We start from the raw sequence: 18,783 nt of genomic DNA on the forward strand, positions 1-18,783 counted from the left end.
ATGGTCATGGAAAGGAATTCGCCGTCTGCGTGAGGAAGTCAGGAGTCCCTGAGGTCCGGCATATACTGGCCTGGATGGGTCAATGCATGCACAGACGGAGCAGGCAAACCTGGGCAGACGAGAAGTCATGAACTTGATGTCGCCCCTCCCTTGCCCTCCTCTTCGCTCCCAGAGGAAAATGCCCGCTCTTCTGGCTGATCGGAAAGATGGGCGTGAGGATGCAGGACACAGAAATGAGCAGTAGTGAAAGCTCAGGAAGAACAGAGCCAGAGGAGACCAGGGCATAAACTAGCTCCTCTCTCTTGACTATAATTCAGTACAAATGGGATTAGGGACAGCCCTAGAAAGATGCATTGTTCTTCTCTATCAAGTCCTAAGGCAATTTCTTTTTTTTTTTTTTTTTTAATTTGAAAGTCAGAGTTACACAGAGAGAGAAGGAGAGGCAGAGAAAGAGAGAGGTCTTCCATCTGAAACGGCCGGAGCTGCGCCGATCCGACACCAGGAGCCAGGAGCCAGGAGCTTCCTCCAGGTCTCCCACACAGGTATAGGGGCCCAAGGACTTGGGCCATCTTCTACTGCTTTCCCAGGCCACAGCAGAGAGCTGGATGGGAAGTGGAGCAGCCGAAGGGGCCGGCGCTGTGGCGCAATGGGTTATGGCCCTGGCCTGAAGCGCTGGCATCCTATATGGGCACCGGTTCTAGTCCCAGCTGCTCCTCTTCCAATCCAGCTCTCTGCTATGGCCTGGAAAAGCAGTAGAAGATGGCCCAAGTCCTTGGGCCCCTGCACCCATGTGGGTGACCCAGAAGAAGCTCCTGGCTCCTGCCTTCAGATCAGCTCAGCTCCAGCTGTTGCAGCCATCTGGGGAGTGAACCAGCAGATGGAAGACCTCTCTCTCTGTCTCTACTTCTTTCTGTAACTCTGTCTTTCAAAAAAATAAAATCTTTGAAAAAAAAAAAAAAAGAAGTGGAGCAGCTGGGACTCGAACCGGCACCCATATGAGATGCCAGCACTACAGGAGGTGGCTTTACCCGCTATGCCACAGTGCCAGTCTCAAGGCTAATTTCAATAGAGTATAACCTATTGAATCAATATAGTATTGATGAACAATGGTACCTTAGGCCTTTTCTAGCTGCAGAAATTGTTATGTTCCCCAAGCCTTGAGGCCTAAGGTATGAAGCCTCATCAAGTAACATACATGTTGCATGGCTATCTGTTAAATTAGGAGCTACCATTATCTAGCACCTACAATGTACTAAACCAGGCATCGTCAAACATTTTCTATGAAAGGCCACAGTCTCTCAAGCTTTGATGGGCATCTAGTCTGTCACAACCACTCATTTCTATCTTTATGGTGTGAAAGAAGCCATAGACAATATGGACATGTTTGAGTGTGGCTGTGATCCAATAAAACTTTATTTATGAAAACAGGTTTGAATTTGTACTAACAGGTACCATTTTGTGACCCCATGCTAGGTCTGAAATAGATCTTTAATATACAAAATCTTAAATATTTTTTGTAATAATCCCATGCAGTTAGCATCATGATTTGATTTTGTAGACAAAGAAACAAGCTTGGAGAAGTTTATAATGTATCTAAGCTCACATAGCTAACAAGTGGCAAAGCCAAGATTCCAATTCTCCCAATCTCTCTTGTCATCTAAGGGGGATTTTCTTCTATCCCGTGGATCTAAGTGACACATGCCCTTTTGAAATGGTCATTTTTTTTAAAAAAAAATCAATTTTTCATAGAAACCTTTCTTAAGGTTTTTATGGGTTAGACCATGGTTATAAACAACAACAGTGACAGAACTTCACATAACAGAGTGATGCCCCTGGAGCCAGGAGCACAGCTTGCCAATGAATGGATGCTTTCAGGCACTTCTCTTCTCTCCCAGTGGTCTGCTGTCCTTGTGGCTCCCCTCATCCCTTCTGTCTGGTGTTCCGTTTCAGTTCCAAATCCTTATTATCCACAATGCACTCTCTGTTCTATTACAGGAAGAACTGGGATTGTCAAAAATAAGTTAAACCAGATAATATTACAAACTAATCTGTTATCAATAGGCTCTGGCCTTTGTGTGTAGTTTTCACACCTCTTTTCTGTATTGGGTTGAAATACATGAAATTGCCGGTTTTGTAGGTCAAACACGACAGTTTTATATGGTTCAACCTAACAGTAGAGGGCAGAGACCCCAAGACAGGCTTGTTTTTCTGGTGCTCATGAGATTTTTCTTCTGTTTACTTCCCAGTACTTCCTGGCAGATGACTACAGCTGCCAGGAGACTGACCAAAGATCCTGTGACTGCAAGCTCAGGGGCAGGGCTGAGTCAGGCTGCCTCTCCATCCCTATCTTCAAACTCTGACTGTTCAGGAACTTTTGTGTAGAAGTTCCAAACAAACTTGAAACCCTGCAAAAAAATTCTGCCAAGCCTCATAAAATATCAGAAACTTTACTTTAAAAGCAGGCATTCATCACAAAAGGGCTATGAAATGCATCATATGCTCCCCTCCATTCAAAATGGCGATGATTTCCGGAAGGCTCTGTGTGAGCATGTGTGCTATGTTTACACGTACAGAGGGCTGATCCATGTTCACGTGTGCTAAAAACAAACCAATTGGTTCAAGAAAGAAATTAGGAGACAAGGAAGATGTGTTGCCTGCAGATTCAAATTTCTGGGGGCAAACAAGAGGGACTTTAGATGACTCCTGAAGATGAGAAATCAATGTAGATGAAACTTCTAAAAAACCAACAGAAATAGCAGAAATTAATCAAAGGAGTTCATAAACTTGTAGCTTCATTTCTTCCACAAGGAAGAAAAACAATTTCCAGCTATATAGGAGATTTAGGCATTTTCCTGGAAAGATGTAGACAGAACAAGTTAAGAAAATTAAAGATTTATTAAATGTGGATTTTTTTTTTAAAAAAGAGTTATTTGAAAGGCAGAGCAATGGAAGGAAAGTGAGATCTTCTGTCCACTCCCCAAATGGCTGCTACAGCCAGGCTGGCCCAAGCTGAAGCCAAGAGCCCAGAACTGCATCTGGGATTCCCACGTGGGTGGCAGGGACCCAAGCACTTGGGTCATCATCTGCTGCCTCCCAGGTGCATCAGCAGGAAGCAAGGATCTAAGCAGAGTAGCTGAGATTTAAAAAGTCAAGTTGAATGTAGAATAGTGATTATTAGTGATTCATTTATTAAAATATATTTAGAAAAATGTAAAACAATTTAAGAGAAGTAAATGTTGTTCATACTGACCTTGTTCTCTACCTGGACATGGTCCCCTTGCCCCAGCACTGCTGTGTGATGAGGTTCTACCTTTTGTTGTGCATCATCAGGCCCTGCAAGAAGGATGACCCAGTACCTTTAACACTCATCACAGGGCATGTATCATGTAGTTACATGGTTATATCCTATTTGGTTAACTATACAGCACCGTAATATTCATTTCAATTTCAGAAATAATAGGATATATAATTATATTTCCTAGAGAAGTCTGTGTCACCTTCACTTTGGAGATAACCTACATGAGACAGCAGGGCTCATTCTGATACTTGCAGACAAGAAACAGGAGTCTAATGGATTTCTTAACCTAGAGTCAATATGCTAACAATGAGTCTGTAGCTAGAATCCAGGGCATGGGTAGACTTAGATGGAAAGTAAGTCACACGTTTAGTTTCACTAACACCTAACTGAAATGTAGCTTTTCCTTTGATCATGAATGTAATCAACAAACCAGTAAAATTAGCTGGACTCATGACTTTGTCTATAATAAAAAAAATCACAAATACTTTTACATCATATTAACTGTTGTGGGTATCTGAAAATATGGTTTATGATCTCTGCTAAGAACTCAGAGAACTGCTGCTAGATGATATTATTTCAAATGCCGTTAGAAAAGCACATATATCATAACTGTATTCTTTGAACATCTTTGCAACTTTCCTAAATCTAAAAACAGTATTCTGGGGTGGGGGATTTCAAGATATGGGACAAGTTGATAGCACAACCCAGATTAAGAAATGCTGACTAGTGTTTAACTAGTGGCTTTCAGGGATTGGGGTGGGGGCAAACCTGGTTTGTAGAGTATGCCAATTTCCACAGTATAAATGCTCCCACTAGGGCCAATTTCAAGTACTAATGTGAGGTCAGGGAACAGGTGCACATCAGCTCCTGTAAGTTGCTGAGAGCCAGCCCAAGCATAACACTCAAGAGTGCTTCTCTATCAAAAGATTTAGGTCAACAAATGTCATGGATGTGAATGCTAGAACTCCGCTGCTTCTCCACTAATGAAGGGATATGGCAATAAAAGAGAGGTCCGGAGGGGAAGAAGCAGCTCATTTAGAGTTGGATAATAGTTTCAACTGCGACAAGGAGCAGCATTTTATTAAGTGTGCTTTACCAGAATCCCCTGGGAGCAATGAGCTGTGTCTTTATCTGCAACTAATTCATATATTACACTCATTCCCCATGTGGGGCCACTCCTGGCCCCTAATTTTGTCATGTAGGGTGTTTCACGATACATAGACCAAAACAGTTTGCAAGCCCCTTCAGTAGGTTTTAACGGAGCGAGCCGATTAAGAGACAGCGCTCACAAGCAATGCTGGGCGGCTACTTCTCCACACCGCCTATGAGGACAGTGCTTCACTGCAGTGCTTACTGGTCTGCGAGGAACTTCCAATTTAGAAACAAATGCTTCCGTTTTTGCAAAGGCTCGAATACGAACTTCATATGGCGTATAATTTCTGCCCTTTTCCCTTGCACATTGCCAGGTGTAAGTGTTCCTTAGCTTCTGTATTATCAAGTGAAATGTTTAAAGGGCGGTCACAGAAAGCAAAGACTGATTGTGTCTTCATGTCCAGGTCCTCGCTACGAGAGTTCATTCATCAGGTTATCTCCTGAACTTAAGAAAAGTCACCAAGGAAATGCATCGTGTTGTTTCTGACTACTTTCAGTTATAAATATGGCCACATCAGATCATAAAGGGTTTCCATTGAGAGTCTTTGCCAAGAATGCTACATCTAGTAGTGCCATTAAGGGAAATTTAACTGAAAACAATTTGACTGCAATACTTTTTTGCCTGAACAGTTATAAAAGGGCAAACTCCTTTGAAACACACTTAAAGTTAGTGCCGCGTCTTCGGTGTAGGATTCACTGCTGTGCAACTGTTGTGCGTATGCCGTCTTTTCTTCTTCCTATTCTAAGAATTGCTGCCCCACTTCCCCTGTGTCTCACACAACCTAGGACTTCCATCATAGATGCTGATAGAATCTATTTTACACATATAGCTGAAGCCTCTTACTTGATGCTTTCCCAAGGCTTACTCCATTACTTTTACATATTTTTAATTGAAATACATAATTGAAATTATTGGTGCAATTGGCACAAGCAGATTGAGAACAAACCCAGCTGCCCTGAAGTCTCTACAACTCCGCTGGCACGAGCAGCAATGGGCAGGTTGGCAGGAGGAGCTGGCCACCTCCCTCCAGGCATTCTTCAAAGAACGCGTGGCACTGCTCAATGCAGCCTGCGGGACCGGTGCAGTTTAGTTAAGAGGGCTTCCGGCATGTTCACAAGTGTCTCCAGGCAGCACTGAAGGAGTTGCACAATGGCATAGAGCAGGCAGCAGGCATTTGACAGAGAAAGCAAAAGTACACACACTCCCCCGTCAGAGCGTCAGAGTGTGGGCTCATGCGGAGAGCAGTGGCCCCTTCTCTGAGGGCTGTTTAACATTATATGGATTGCTTAATGAAGGGACAGGTGCATTCTAATAAACGGGAGGGATATTGATGGTTTTTCAGGGAAGAAGGCGGAGAGTTCACTCCTCATATGGTTCATTGTGTCCTGTCATGGCAGCAGGCAGGTATGTCATTTCGTGTGCTAATATATCCCAATGAGTGTATAAGGAGCTGTAGGTCAATGTAGGTCAGCCTTGGCCCCCAACCTGTTAGGAGCCTGGTCCAGGCGGGAGGTCTGTTTGTCTTCAGAGCAAGAAGAAGCAAACCCATATCTGTAGGCCATTTCTGTAAGCCCCAGGTGCCCCAACCACTCCGTCTGTCTTCCTGTCTCACAGGAACCATGTCAAACTTCTCAAAATTCACCCAGTGCCAGAAGCAAAAGGTTGAGCACAAACTAAGCATGAATAGTTGCTTTTAAAAATAAGATTGAAACATTTTACTACCTTCAAAAACCAGTTAGCTGTCATTTCAGTGACTGCAGATAAATATTTTTAGGTTTCCAAATACATTTTCTAAGCACCAACAGTATATTGCCCTGGATCCCTCTAGGGGATGGGCCTTCAAACTGAAAGGCCATTCCAAGTTTCAAGGACACAGGACGTAAACTCTTTTACCTTTCAGATCTCTGCATTTATGTGTCATGTCATTTTCATCACAGCTGCTGGCGAGAGATGCAGTACTAGTGTCTGTGGGAACTACTGCTTTTCTGACCTGGTGAAGTTTATGCTCTTTTGATTTTTCTTTTCACCACATGCTGCACAGATTCTAACTGAGGGTGCTCAAAGGACATTTTCCCCCAGTGCGACTGCTGTCAAAGTGATATGGACGAGGAGGCAGTTAGCAAGGAGGAGCTGAGGTTACCAGCCCTGCAGCCCTGCAGCCCTGCCTGCTCTGCCCCTCCCCTTCTCCCCTTTCTATGCAGTGGAAAACCATAGCTTCCATGCAACTGCTGCTCAGACCTGGCACTGACCCAAAATAACCAACATGGCTGCTGACTGCATCCCCATGACGACTTTTTGCTAATTATTATATCATTACAATAAAATTGCTATGGCTGACATTCCTGCTCCCATCATGTGCCTGATGCCATGACACTTCAAGATTTACAAGAGTGCAAGGAAATGGGCAGTACTCAAACCTCACCCTAAACCACACCCCCTAGAATATTCAATTAAATCATGCCCCAAACACCACCCTCCATGACTCCAGATCACATAAAAGGATGACCCTAAAAATCATTGAGTTCAGTTCACTTTTAAGCATTCCACACCCCCTTTCAAGCATGTACTTTCACTTTGCATGCAAATAAACCTTATTCCTCTGCTGACCTTAACCTATGTCTCACCATTGAACTCTTTTCTTGCATCAGCAACAAGAACCTGGACCCAGCCAACTGATGACATCTTGACCTAGCAACCTATGACAAAGTACCCCTCCCCTCCAACCTGTAGAGTTTTGAAAGCTACTATTCAATAGTCAGCATCAAAGGCTCTCCATTTGCAAAAAGTATCAAACATTAATGAGATCCTCAAAAGCATAAAATGAATACTTTCAAATGAACTTCAGGGGCCGGAGCCATGGCTCACTTGGTTAATCCTCTGCCTGCAGCACCAGTATCCCATATGGGCGCCGGTTCTAGTCCTGGCTGCTCCTCTTCCAGTCCAGCTCTCTGCTGTGGCCCGGGAGAGCAGTGAAGGATGGTCCAGGTGCTTGGGCCCTGCACCCGCATGGGAGACCAGGAGGAAGCACCTGGCTCCTGCCTTCGGATCGGCGTAGCGTGCTGGCCATAGCGGCCATTTTGGGGGTTGAGATGGCAGCCATCTTGGGAGTGAGATGGCAACCATCTTGGGGGGGTGAACCAACAGAAGGAAGACCTTTCTCTCTGTCTCTCTCTCTCTCACTGCCTATAACTCTACTTGTCAAATAAAAAAAAAATGAACTTCAAATGAATATTTTCTTTTTAATAAAAAAGTACTAATTCTATTCTTATTTTAGCTCTGTTAATGCCTTCGTTAGAGGACATGATTTCATTATATGTACCTTATACCTTAAAATGCCTAACTTTGACAACTGCTTTGATGTCCATAGTTTTCTAATGTTTAAGTGTCCACTTGTCTGTACTGAAACTAAATCTACCAATGTCCACGTTTTAGATATTTCCTCTATCAATTAATATTTTAATAGCCCTTCTAAAATTCTTTTTTATGCAATCTTTCCAAATTACGTTCTCTTTTTTTTAAGATATTTTTATTTCTTTTTCATGCAATCTTTCCAGATTACGTTCTCTCTTTTTTTTTTTTTAAGATCTTTTTATTTTACTTGAAAGGTAGAGTTACAGAAAGGGAATGGCAGAAGCAGAGAGAGAGAGAGAGGGAGAATCTTCCACCTGCTGGTTCACTCTCCAAATGGCTGCAATGCTGGAACTGGGCCAGTCTGAAGCCAGGAGTCAGGAGCTTCTTCTGGGTCTCCCATGAGAGTGCAAGAGCTCAAGGACTTGGGCCATCTTCAGCTGCTTTTCCAGGTGCATTATCACAGAGCTGGATGGGAAGCGGAGCAGCCAGGACTCGAACCAGCGCCCATATGGGATGCCGGCACTGCAGGTGGCAGCTTAACCCGCTACACCACAGCACCAGCTCCTCCAGATTACTTTTTCAACCCAAATTGCAGCCTATTTTTTCTAGCTCAATACATCAAGTGTACATATTCATATTTATAACATTTACCTCAACAGAACAGAGGTGCTTAATGTTTTGAAAAACACAATTACTTGCTTACTGGCTGCTGCCATCCCAGTTTTATAAGCGAGACCACTCTGAGGGAGTAGTCAGGAGGCATTCACTGATTTCTCTCTGAAGATTTATTTAAAAGTCAGTGTCATCAAAGGAGGTACCTTTCTCTGAAGGGAGGAAAGAACTTCCACTTTGACCATGGCCTTGTCTAAAAATTATCAGTCAGTGAACTCAGGGGGCTTCCATAGCCTTGGCAGCTCATGACAAGATCCTAGGTTGATTACTGATGCCATAAACAAGAGTGTCAATTTGTTAAGTCAACAACAGGAGTCACTGTGCACTTACTCCTCATGTAGGATCTTTGTCCTTAGTGTGCTGTACATTGAGATTTAATGCTATAACTAGTACTCAAACAGTATTTTTCACTTTATGTTTCTGTGTGGGAGCAAACTGTTGAAATCTTTACTTAATGTATGCTAAACTGATCTCCTGTATATAAAGAGAAATGAAAATGAATCTTGATGTGAATGGAAGGGGAGAGGGAGTGGGAAAGGGGAGGGTTGCGGGTAGGAGGGACGTAATGGGGGGGAAGCCATTGTAATCCATAAGCTGTACTTTGGAAATCTATATTCATTAAATAAAAGTTAAAAAAAAAGTCAGTGTATTTCAACCGCTTATTTCTGTTTTGCCATTTCTTTTTCTCTGATTTGTTCTTGCACTTTTGTTTTGCTCATTAACATCCTTACTAGGGGCTGGGGTGGAGGAAGGGAAGGAGATAAAATTCAAATGAGGTCATTTGGCCACTCATTGGTCAAAGCAGGGTCCTAGGAGACCAATTTGTGAGCTGGATTCTCCCCAAGGTCCAGTGTCATCTGGACAGATGTGTCCCACTCTGAGGCTACAGACTGAACCCTATCTCTTGCCAGATGTTTTGCACCCGTGGCCCACAGTCATGAGGGGGAATCAGGCCAGCAGGAGAGATGACTCAGCAAAATCCTGCCTGACCTGAAGAAAAACAAGTAGAGGCGTGGCTCATTCTTGGCCTGAGAACTGTAGAGCTTTCTACTTGTTACCTTCTCACATCAAGGGTCTGTGAGGAAGCAAGGCTGTTGCCAGCCATTAAAACAGGTTTTGAAGATCACTTGTTAATTTTTCTCCTTTCATGCTCTGCACTGTACATTTAAACAATGTCATTTATTTATTTATTTATTTTTAAAATTTATTTATTTATTTGAAAGGCAGAGTTACAGAGAGGCAGAGGCAGAGAGAGAGAGAGAGGTATTTCACATGCTGGTTCACTCACTCCCCAGTTGGCCACAAGGGCCAGAGCTGTGCCAATCCAAAGCCAGAAGCTTCTTCTTAGTCTCCCACATGAGTGCAGGGGCCCAAGGACTTGGGCCATCTACCACTGCTTTCCCAGGCCACAGCAGAGAGCTGGATTGGAAGTAGAGCAGCTGGGGCTAGAACCGGCGTCCATATGGGACGCCAGCACTGCAGGTGGCAGCTTTACCTGCTACACCACAGAGTCAGCCCCTAAACAATGTCATTTAAAACCAGAATCAACAATGTGTGTTGTCCTGGAGCCCACAGGCTTAGAAAGGTTTTTTGCCTTTTTAGGTGTTTGGGCAGGGCGGGGCGGGGGGGGGGTGGAAATGGCATTTCATGACATGAAAAGCACATGCCACTCCTGCTTCAGTGGCTCTGAATAAAGTTGTGTTGGAACAGGCGGCCTATTATGGACCGCGGGGAAGGGCTTTTGTGCTACACAAGCAGGGTGGAGCGGTCGCAACTGAGACTGTGGCCCAGAGATGAAAACCTGAGTTACTTGTGATCGCACCCTTTACAGTTTGCTTCCCCATGCTTTTTCTCATCCAGGCCAACATTTCTAGCATCCTTAGCACCAAAGAATCCGTGTACTTTATTACTTTCCATGTGTGCAGATTATTTTTGTTGCTCTTGAAATCATCAATCAGGGTTGCTACTTCCATAAACATGTTTTCTATTTTTATAAAGTACTATGTGTTTCTCAGGATTTTCAGAAGATCATAAACAGAAATGATGCTTCATCTCTTCGGCTACTATAGGCTAATGGGTGCACATGGACTCATGATGCTACTGCTGGTTGTTTTATTTCCCCACACTTTCTTGAATGCTAAAACAAACAGATGCTGCTCAGTGAAAAGGGAACTAAGCCTGTTTATATCACATTAGGAATAAGTTCCAAACACTGTTATTCATTCTGGAAGAATAAGCTCAAGCAATCGGATGCCCTTTTTGGAGAATATAAGGATGGCTTAACTATCTCTGGGTGTGGCCTTCCAGCCCTGAGCAGGTGTTACCAAGAAGCTAGCTGTCTGTAGCTGCAAGTGTGCTGCTTCGGGAGGTGGGCGTTTTAGGGCACCAGGTAATTCGCTGCTGGCATGCCTGCGGGAGGGGAGGGTGGAGAGCAGGAAGCACCTGTCTCAGCAATGGGGATTCTTGGCCCGCATCTTGGGATGTCCCTGCTCCATCCACACCACCGGTCACTGTCCAAGAGGATGAGGAGAGGCAAAGAGGAGGCCGGTTCTCCCCCTTCAGGCTTTCCCAGAAGCACTAGTGAGGGTGCGGATTCCGGTGTAAGGGTTTATTTGGAACGTGATCCCAGGAAACAACAGTCCAGAAGGTGGGAGAGTTAGGAAAGGGGAGGCTGACAGCGAAGTGGGTGTCATCAAGCAGAACCCCCTGTGGCTGGTTCCAGCACAAGGCCACTGGGAAACTCTAGCAAAGGGTCTCTCACACGAGCCTCACAGCGCCCCACCTGCGAGGTCAGAGAGCACCCAGAAGAGTGCATTTTCCTGCACTTGCAGCCTGTCCTCAGTGGCAGAGCAGCCCTCCCAGGTGGCAAGGAAAGCCTTCTGGCTAAGCAACGCGGATGCTGGCTGCTGGCTGCTGGCAGCTGGTGGGTGGGCACTGAGGAAGCAGGGCCCCGGGGATGTGGGTGAGGCACCACAGCATCTCCACAGCCATTTTCTGTCAATCCCACAGAGCTGTTTCCAGGAACCCCTGGGAGGTTTCCTCTACCCCTCCATCCCTTGGTGCTTCTGCTGCTGAGATAAGGGATTTAGACTTGAAAAGACAAACATGAGGACGAAGAGTACAAGGGACAGTATGGACAGTGGGGTTGAGGAGGTTCTACTGCCAGGTCTACCAACACACAAGCCTGGAAACTTATGTAACTTTCTTTAGATCTCACATTCCTCATCAATCACATCAAGATTGGTTGAGGGGCCGCACTGTGGCATAGCAGGTAAAGTCACCGCCTGCAGTGCCAGCATCTCATATGGGCACCCGTTCTAGTCCCAGCTGCTTCACTTCTGATCCAGCTCTCTGCTATGGCCTGGGAAAGCAGTGGAAGATGGCCCAAGTCCTTGGGCCCCTGCACCTGCTTGGAAGAAGCTCCTGGCTCCTGACTTCAGATAGGCCCAGCTCCAGCTGTTGCAGCCAATTGGGGAGTGAACCAGCAGATGAAGACCTCTCCCTCTCTCTCTATGTAACTGACTTTCAAATAAATAAATAAATATTTTTTAAAAAAGAGCCGGTTGAGTCTCAAACACTCCTTTTTGATGAGCCTCAATAAGCAACACATACACAACCTTCAGAAGAGAAGAGAGGCAACTTTGCAATCTCTCAGAGGCACCTGGGACTACAACTGCACTTCCTTCCACCTGCCAGGGGACAGACACCATCCTGCTCCCCTTGCAGCCCAGTGTGGCACCATGCTCTTATCAGGATGCCAGTTGCCAACCTGCCAGCAAGTTCTGGTGTTCATACGCTCCTCCCTTACAGGACATTCTGGAAGCTGAGAGGCACCCTGCCCTGGGTGTACCTGTACTGGCATGGAGAGTGTTGTTATGAGAGGAATGAAGGAATAGTATTCAGTTATATAAAATGGTTTCAATCCACTTTTTCTCCACACTCAGCATTAAAAATAAAATTGCGATTGAACCCAAAGTAACATACCCATAACTTACCAATATACACATCTCCAGATATGGTGTAGATGAAGCTTGTCCACCCTGCAAAGGGACCAGCAACATTAAAATGTCAGTGCCCATGACATGAAAAAGAACAACGAGATCTATCACATAGATAAAAAGCAAAATTGGAGATGAAATCCTTGATTTTCTTTTACATATATACATATTTAAAGATTTATTTATTTATTTAAAAGGCAGAGTTACATAGAGAAAGAAGGAGAGGCAGAGAGAGAGAGAGAGAGGTCTTCCATCTGCTGGTTCACTCCCCAATTGGCTGCAATGCCCATAGCTAGGCCAATCTGAAGACAGGAGCCAGGAACTTTTTCTGGGTCATCCACATGGGTGCAGGGGCCCAAGGACTTGGGCCATCTTCTACTGCTTTCCCAGGCCATAGCAGAGAGCTGGATGGGAAGTGGAGCAGCCAGGACTCGAACCAGCGCCCATATGGGATGCCGGCACTGCAGGCGGCAGCTTTACCCACTATGCCACAGCGCCAGCCCCTAGATATATATTTTAGGATTTAAGGCCACCCAGCACTACAGTGCTGCAGCAGAGGGTGCACTGAATGCATTTGTGTGTATTTAGTTGCTGGGATGGGAAGAGAGTGAAGGATGAGTCTATGGAGGGCAAGAAAAGCAGCCCTGGGCCTGGGCCCTCCTTATCTGCCTGCACTGATGCTAACGTTCATCTATTCAGAAGACCCAGTTAGGGAGCGAATGAGCAGGTATTGTTCTGTTCTGTGTTTAATGCATCTCTCAGTTCTGGAGCCTTTTTTTTTTTTAAGAGGGGGAGGTATTATTAACAAAGAGGTCTTACCTGCAGAGTTCAAATGAGTTTTTCCAACATTTTATTATGAACACTTTTAAGATACGTAAAAAGTTGAAAAAAACTCATGTGAACATTCTTATCCACCACTCAAATCTTCCATTGAAGTTTTAGTCATCTTGATCACGTTCTCATCCACATGTCTGTCCACAAATGCATGAACTTTGCTTCTCTGATCATCCCTGTCTTCCACATCCCTCTCAAAATAGAGGACATTTTCATCACTTAAGAAAGTTCTCCATTCTGCTTTGAAATAGTCTGTACAATAAATCTGTTTTTGAAAGGTGCTTCAGGAAAAAAAAAAAGATTTAAAATCTGCAACCCCAGGGGTCAGTACTGTGGCACGGAAGGTTAAGCTGCTACTTTCAAAGCCAGTATCCCATATGGGAGCACCGGTTTGAGTCCTGGCTACTCCACTTCCTATCCAGCTTCCTGCTAGTGTGCCTAGGAAGGCAGTGGAAGATGGCCCAAGTGCCTGGGTCCCTGCCACCCACACAGATGGAATTCCAGGCTCCTGGTTTCAGCCTGGCCCAGCCCTGGCTGTTGGGTAGGGAACCAGCAGATGAAGATCTCTCTCTCTCTCTCTCTCTCTCTCTCTCTCTCTCTCTCACAGTTTTTAAATTCTGTGAGCTGTTTAAAATTCACACTCGATGTCCTAAATAGCACTCTGGCCTCAGAATCAGCCCTAAAGGCATTCGGATCTGGCTGAAAAGCCCATGAGAGTATTTCAGGCATGGAAAGCCAAGACACTCTGGCAAAAGATCTCTGCGAGTGAGATCCCAGTGGAAAGAACAGGTCTTCAAAGAAGAAGGGAGGAGAGAACCTCCACTTTGACTATGACCTTGTCTAAACAAGATAAGCATCTGAGAACTCAGAGGGCTTCCATAGCCTTGGAAACTCATGACTGGAGCATAGGGAGACTACTGATGCCATAGACAGGAGTGTCAATTGGTAAAGTCAACAACAGGAGTCACTGTGCACTTACTCCTCATGTAGGATCTCTGTCCTTAATGTGCTGTGTATTGAGATTTAATGCTATAACGAGTACTCAAACAATATATTTCACTTTGTGTTTCTATGTGGGTGCAAACTGTTGAAATCTTTACTTAATGTATACTAAACTGATCCTCTGTAAAAAAAAAAAAAAAAAGAAATTATCAACTCCCAACTTGACTCTCACTGGGATTAAACATGACAATAGGTCTGATCTGATTTCATCATCATTTAAAAAAAATCATCTATTATTTTTCACTTTATGTTTCTGTGTGGGAGCAAACTGTTGAAATCCTTACTTAATGTATACTAAGCTGATCTTCTGTATATTAAGATAATCGAAAATGAATCTTGATGTGAATGGAAGGGGAGAGGGAGTGGGAAAGGGGAGGGTAGTGGGTGGGAGGGACGGTATGTGGGGGAAGCCATTGTAATCCATAAATCGTACTTTGGAAATTAAAAAAAAAAGTAAATCAGTATGTACGATAAAAAAAAAAGAAATAATATTCAATTTATATTCTTAAAATATAACAAATGATATCTATTTTTTTTAGGTAGGAGAAGGCAGAAGTGCAAAGATTGTGTACCTTATCCTTAGTGATAAATCTGAAATAATTTAATTTAGAAGTTTATTCAGTAAAATGATCTTTTTCTCAAAATTGTATGCCATTTTTCAATAAACAAAACAATTACTATAAAAACAAACAAAAAAAATTCACACTCACACACACTCATTTTCTCTCTCTCTCTCTCTCTCTCACACACACACACACACACACACATACACACACACTCAGACCCATCCCTAAACCTGAATGACTTGGCCCCAAATGTTTAAGATCCACCCAGAGCAGACAATGAACAACTCTTCCCTTGGCTGTCTATCTATATGCCAGATGTTGTGTTAACAAAACAAACTGTTCCTTTCTGTTCCGACATCATGCTGTTAACTTCAACTTTCCAGTCAGGCTTCATCTTCAGTTTGTTGTGTCTCCAGGTAGTATCAAATATGAATATAGTGCTTATTGTACATAATTCCATTCTAGCTTCCAGTGAACGCATGTCTTTCAATCTGTCCTAAGATAGAGCAGCTCCAGGGATGTATAATCTTTGAAATATGAGTGGGTTTCACATGGCCTGCGAATTCCCTGGAATTGTCCACACAACTTTTCAGGTGTGTACATGTTTCTGTGAAGAGGGTACAGAACATTGGCCAGCTTACCACCAGGAGCCACAGGCCCAGGAGATCAGAAGCAGCAACAACCCACCATTCGCACTCCCAGTACCTGCACTTAATTTCACAGATAGTCATGGAATGGACCCATGGCCTGAAAGACATGCTGTGCTTCCCCTGACAGACAGGAACCTAGAAATGGCGAGCTCAAAACAGTTAGGATTCCCCCCTGTGCCCTCAGTGGAAAAGGAAGCCTGGAAAGGGAATGCAGGGCAGAGCTCAACGCTGGAAGGACAGGGCTGACTGAGGCTGGAGTCTGGGGCAGAGGGAGCGAGGAAGAAGAAACACAGGACAATGATACGGCTGTGACGACGGATGGACTGAAACATAAGAGAGCAGCATCTCTACAGAGAACATCTATAATTGATAAAAACCCAGCACAAATTGAGTCTCGTTAAGAAACGTGAAGGATGGGGAAACACACACACTTGGGTGGATGCCAGATGGTGTTTCTTCATCTTTCCATTTCACAGTTCTCCCTCTCTGAGATCTTACAAGACAGAGTAAGTTGAAGCCATCTGTAAGTAATGCTATGCACTCACGATTCGCTCACTCTTTGTCTCTGTTATTAACCCACACACTTCATCCTTAGAGCTCGGGTCTACCATCATTCACTGAGTATCTGCCGTGGGCACCCACTGCTGGGGGAGCTACCCAGACAACTAAGGCACAGCCAGGCGGGTCCAGCGGCTGCTCAGTGCTCCTATGCCTATTCAGCCTGACTTACAATCACACTCCACAATAAACCCCCTTTCTTCTCTGCTTTTAAAAAGTTTTGCCATTGAAAATTGTTGAAGAACCTTTTCAAAGCACAAATGATCATTTTCTTTATTATCAAAAGGACAGGTAATTTTTTTTTTATTTGACAGGTAGAGTTATAGACAGTAAGAGAGAGAGACAGAGAGAAAGGTCTTCCTTTCGTTGGTTCACCCCCCAAGATGGCCGCTATGGCCAGCCCGCTGCGCTGATCCGAAGCCAGGAGTCAGGTGCCTCCTCCTGGTCTCCCATGTGGGTGCAGTCGCCCAAGCACTGGGGCCATCCTCCACTGCACTCCTGGGCCACAGCAGAGAGCTGGACTGGAAAAGGAGCAACTGGGACAGAGTCCGGTGCCCATATGGGATGCTGGCACCGCAGGCGGAGGATTAACCAAGTGAGCCACGGCGCCGGACCCAGGACAGGTAAATATTAAAATATTTTAAGGATGCGAATGTGTGGAGCATGGAAACAAAATCTATAATATTCATACCGACCTTGACATAAACACTGTTAGCAATTTGGTATTTGTGCTTTCATGGTTTCTTCCTTTTATGTGCTATATATTATTTGCTTAGAAACTAGAACAGGGGCCGGCGCTGTGGCATAGTAGGTAAAGCCTCTGCCTGCAGTGCCGGCATCCCATATGGGCGCTGGTTCAAGTCCCAGCTGCTCTACTTCCGATCCAGCTCTCTGCTATGGCCTGGGAAAGCAGCAGAAAATGGCCCAAGTCCTTGGCCCCTGCACCCATGTGGGAGACCCAGAAGAAGCTCCTGGCTCGTGGGTTCGGATTGGCGCAGCTCCAGCCATTGCAGTCACTTGGGGAGTGAACCAGTGGATGCAAGACCCCCTTCTCTCTCTCTCTCTGCCTCTCTCTGCCTCTCCTTTCTCTGTGTAACTCTGACTTTCAAGTAAAATAAATAAATCTTTAAAAAAAAAGAAACTAAAACAAACTCAGTGTTCAACTTTGGACAATTTTCTATGTCAAAACATAGAGAAGTAACTCAGTCTTGGGAAAGAGTGCATAGCATTCCATCGTAAGGACCTGTCATAATTTATATAACCAATCCCCTCTTCATGGGTTAAAGCTATTAAAATTGTTTATGCATTTGACAAAATGTCAAAGCTCTCAATTGATCAACTTTTTTTTAAATTTGGGACCACTTTGATTGTTCTAATCTCTTTCTCCTCCATCTTCTTTGCTTCCTCCTCACCCTCCCACCAGAAGCTTGGTCCACACATACTTGCCTAGGTCTGTTTTCTTTCCATTTTTATCTTTTCTACATGATCCAGAAGGACCAAACTTTTGCTCCTAGGAATGGCCAAGTGTACTTATTAAGTGCATCCACTTATTTGTGCTCTTTGCAGAAGTCTTCTATTAGGACAGAGTCCATCTCTGGCAGTTAACAACACAGTTCACAGGGCATATGCATATGCACTGCTTGCTTTAAACCTTGTTTAATTTTCACTAAGTATCATTTCTTAAGGCTACCACAAGGGAAACAGTGCCACATTGTGTGAATGTTTATTACATGTTCAACAACAACCACATTTTATCAGAGTTCCCTCTCTCCTAAGAGCAGGATTACATCAGCAAAGAGCTCTGTGTAAAAGTTTCAGGGCCTTGCATCTTTTTCTTCTTCTACTTCTCCTCCCTTTTTCAGGCCCTGCACCAGGAACTGTGCCATTCCCAAACGCTCACTGCTCCGTCAGAGGTCACACCCCCATTTGCTTTTCTTCTGCAAGTGTGGTCTCCAAGCTACTGTCAGCTGGGAGGCTCTTCCCTTCCCTTGGGCAATGGTAAATAACAGCTGGGATGGAGACTGCATTTTTCCTTCTGGCCCCTTGAGGAGAGTTAAGTCAGTAACAAAGTGAAGTCAGATCACTTCTAGCCAAATACAAAACATGTAAAATGTTTCTTTTTGTCGCTCCCCGTCTTCGTGGAGGAACAACACAGGACCCCGCGCTGTTCTTTTGTCTGCTCGGCCCTCCCCGGGTTTGCTGCTGGTTCTTCCCGGGTTGGCTACTGTCCCTTCCACCTCCGTGGAAGGGCGGTTCCCCCTGCCACTTTCCCCACTTCCGCGGGGGAGCGGCACACCGCCGACCGGCTCTCTCAGGGGCTGCACAGGTGTTCCTTCAGATAGATGTTCCTGGTGCATGTTGTCTCTCTCCTCCTTTATAGTCCTCTTCCGCCAATCCCAACTCGGCTGCCCACACGCCGAGTACGCTGCTCTCCTCCAATCAGGAGCAGTATCAGCTCCTGCAGGTCATCACTCAAGTTGGCAAGAGGCAGCTGCGTAGAAGCTGTTTTCTCCTCTCCCAGCGCCATATTGTGGGAGAGCAGATGCATAGAATAAGTCTTAATTCCAGTAACAGTCTAGTCCGAGTTGCTCCCCACACTTTTAAATATGTAAATCATTTTCTGTGGCATTTGCTTGAATTTCCAGGGAGGTTCTCAATTCTTGCAAATGTCCCTAGTGACAGCCTTTCTCAGCCTACATTT

General features: G+C 44.7%; 1 protein-coding gene across 3 annotated transcripts in view; it reads right to left on the reverse strand.

The window, feature by feature from the left end:
* The window catches only part of PIR (pirin), an 89,168-nt gene that overhangs the window by 8,459 nt on the left and 61,926 nt on the right, over positions 1-18,783 (reverse strand). For all 3 annotated transcript variants that reach the window (XM_089324801.1, XM_089324800.1, XM_002719917.6), the window contains exons 7-8: positions 12,470-12,514; positions 3,251-3,333 (exon numbers count right to left, since the gene is read on the reverse strand). In XM_089324801.1, coding sequence (XP_089180927.1) covers positions 3,251-3,333; positions 12,470-12,514 — 128 coding nt within the window. The remainder of the gene's footprint in view (positions 1-3,250; positions 3,334-12,469; positions 12,515-18,783) is intronic.

Source organism: Oryctolagus cuniculus, chromosome X, assembly GCF_051225735.1.
Source record: "Oryctolagus cuniculus isolate XC-2025 breed Fujian yellow rabbit chromosome X, ASM5122573v1, whole genome shotgun sequence".
Lineage (NCBI taxonomy): Eukaryota > Metazoa > Chordata > Mammalia > Lagomorpha > Leporidae > Oryctolagus > Oryctolagus cuniculus.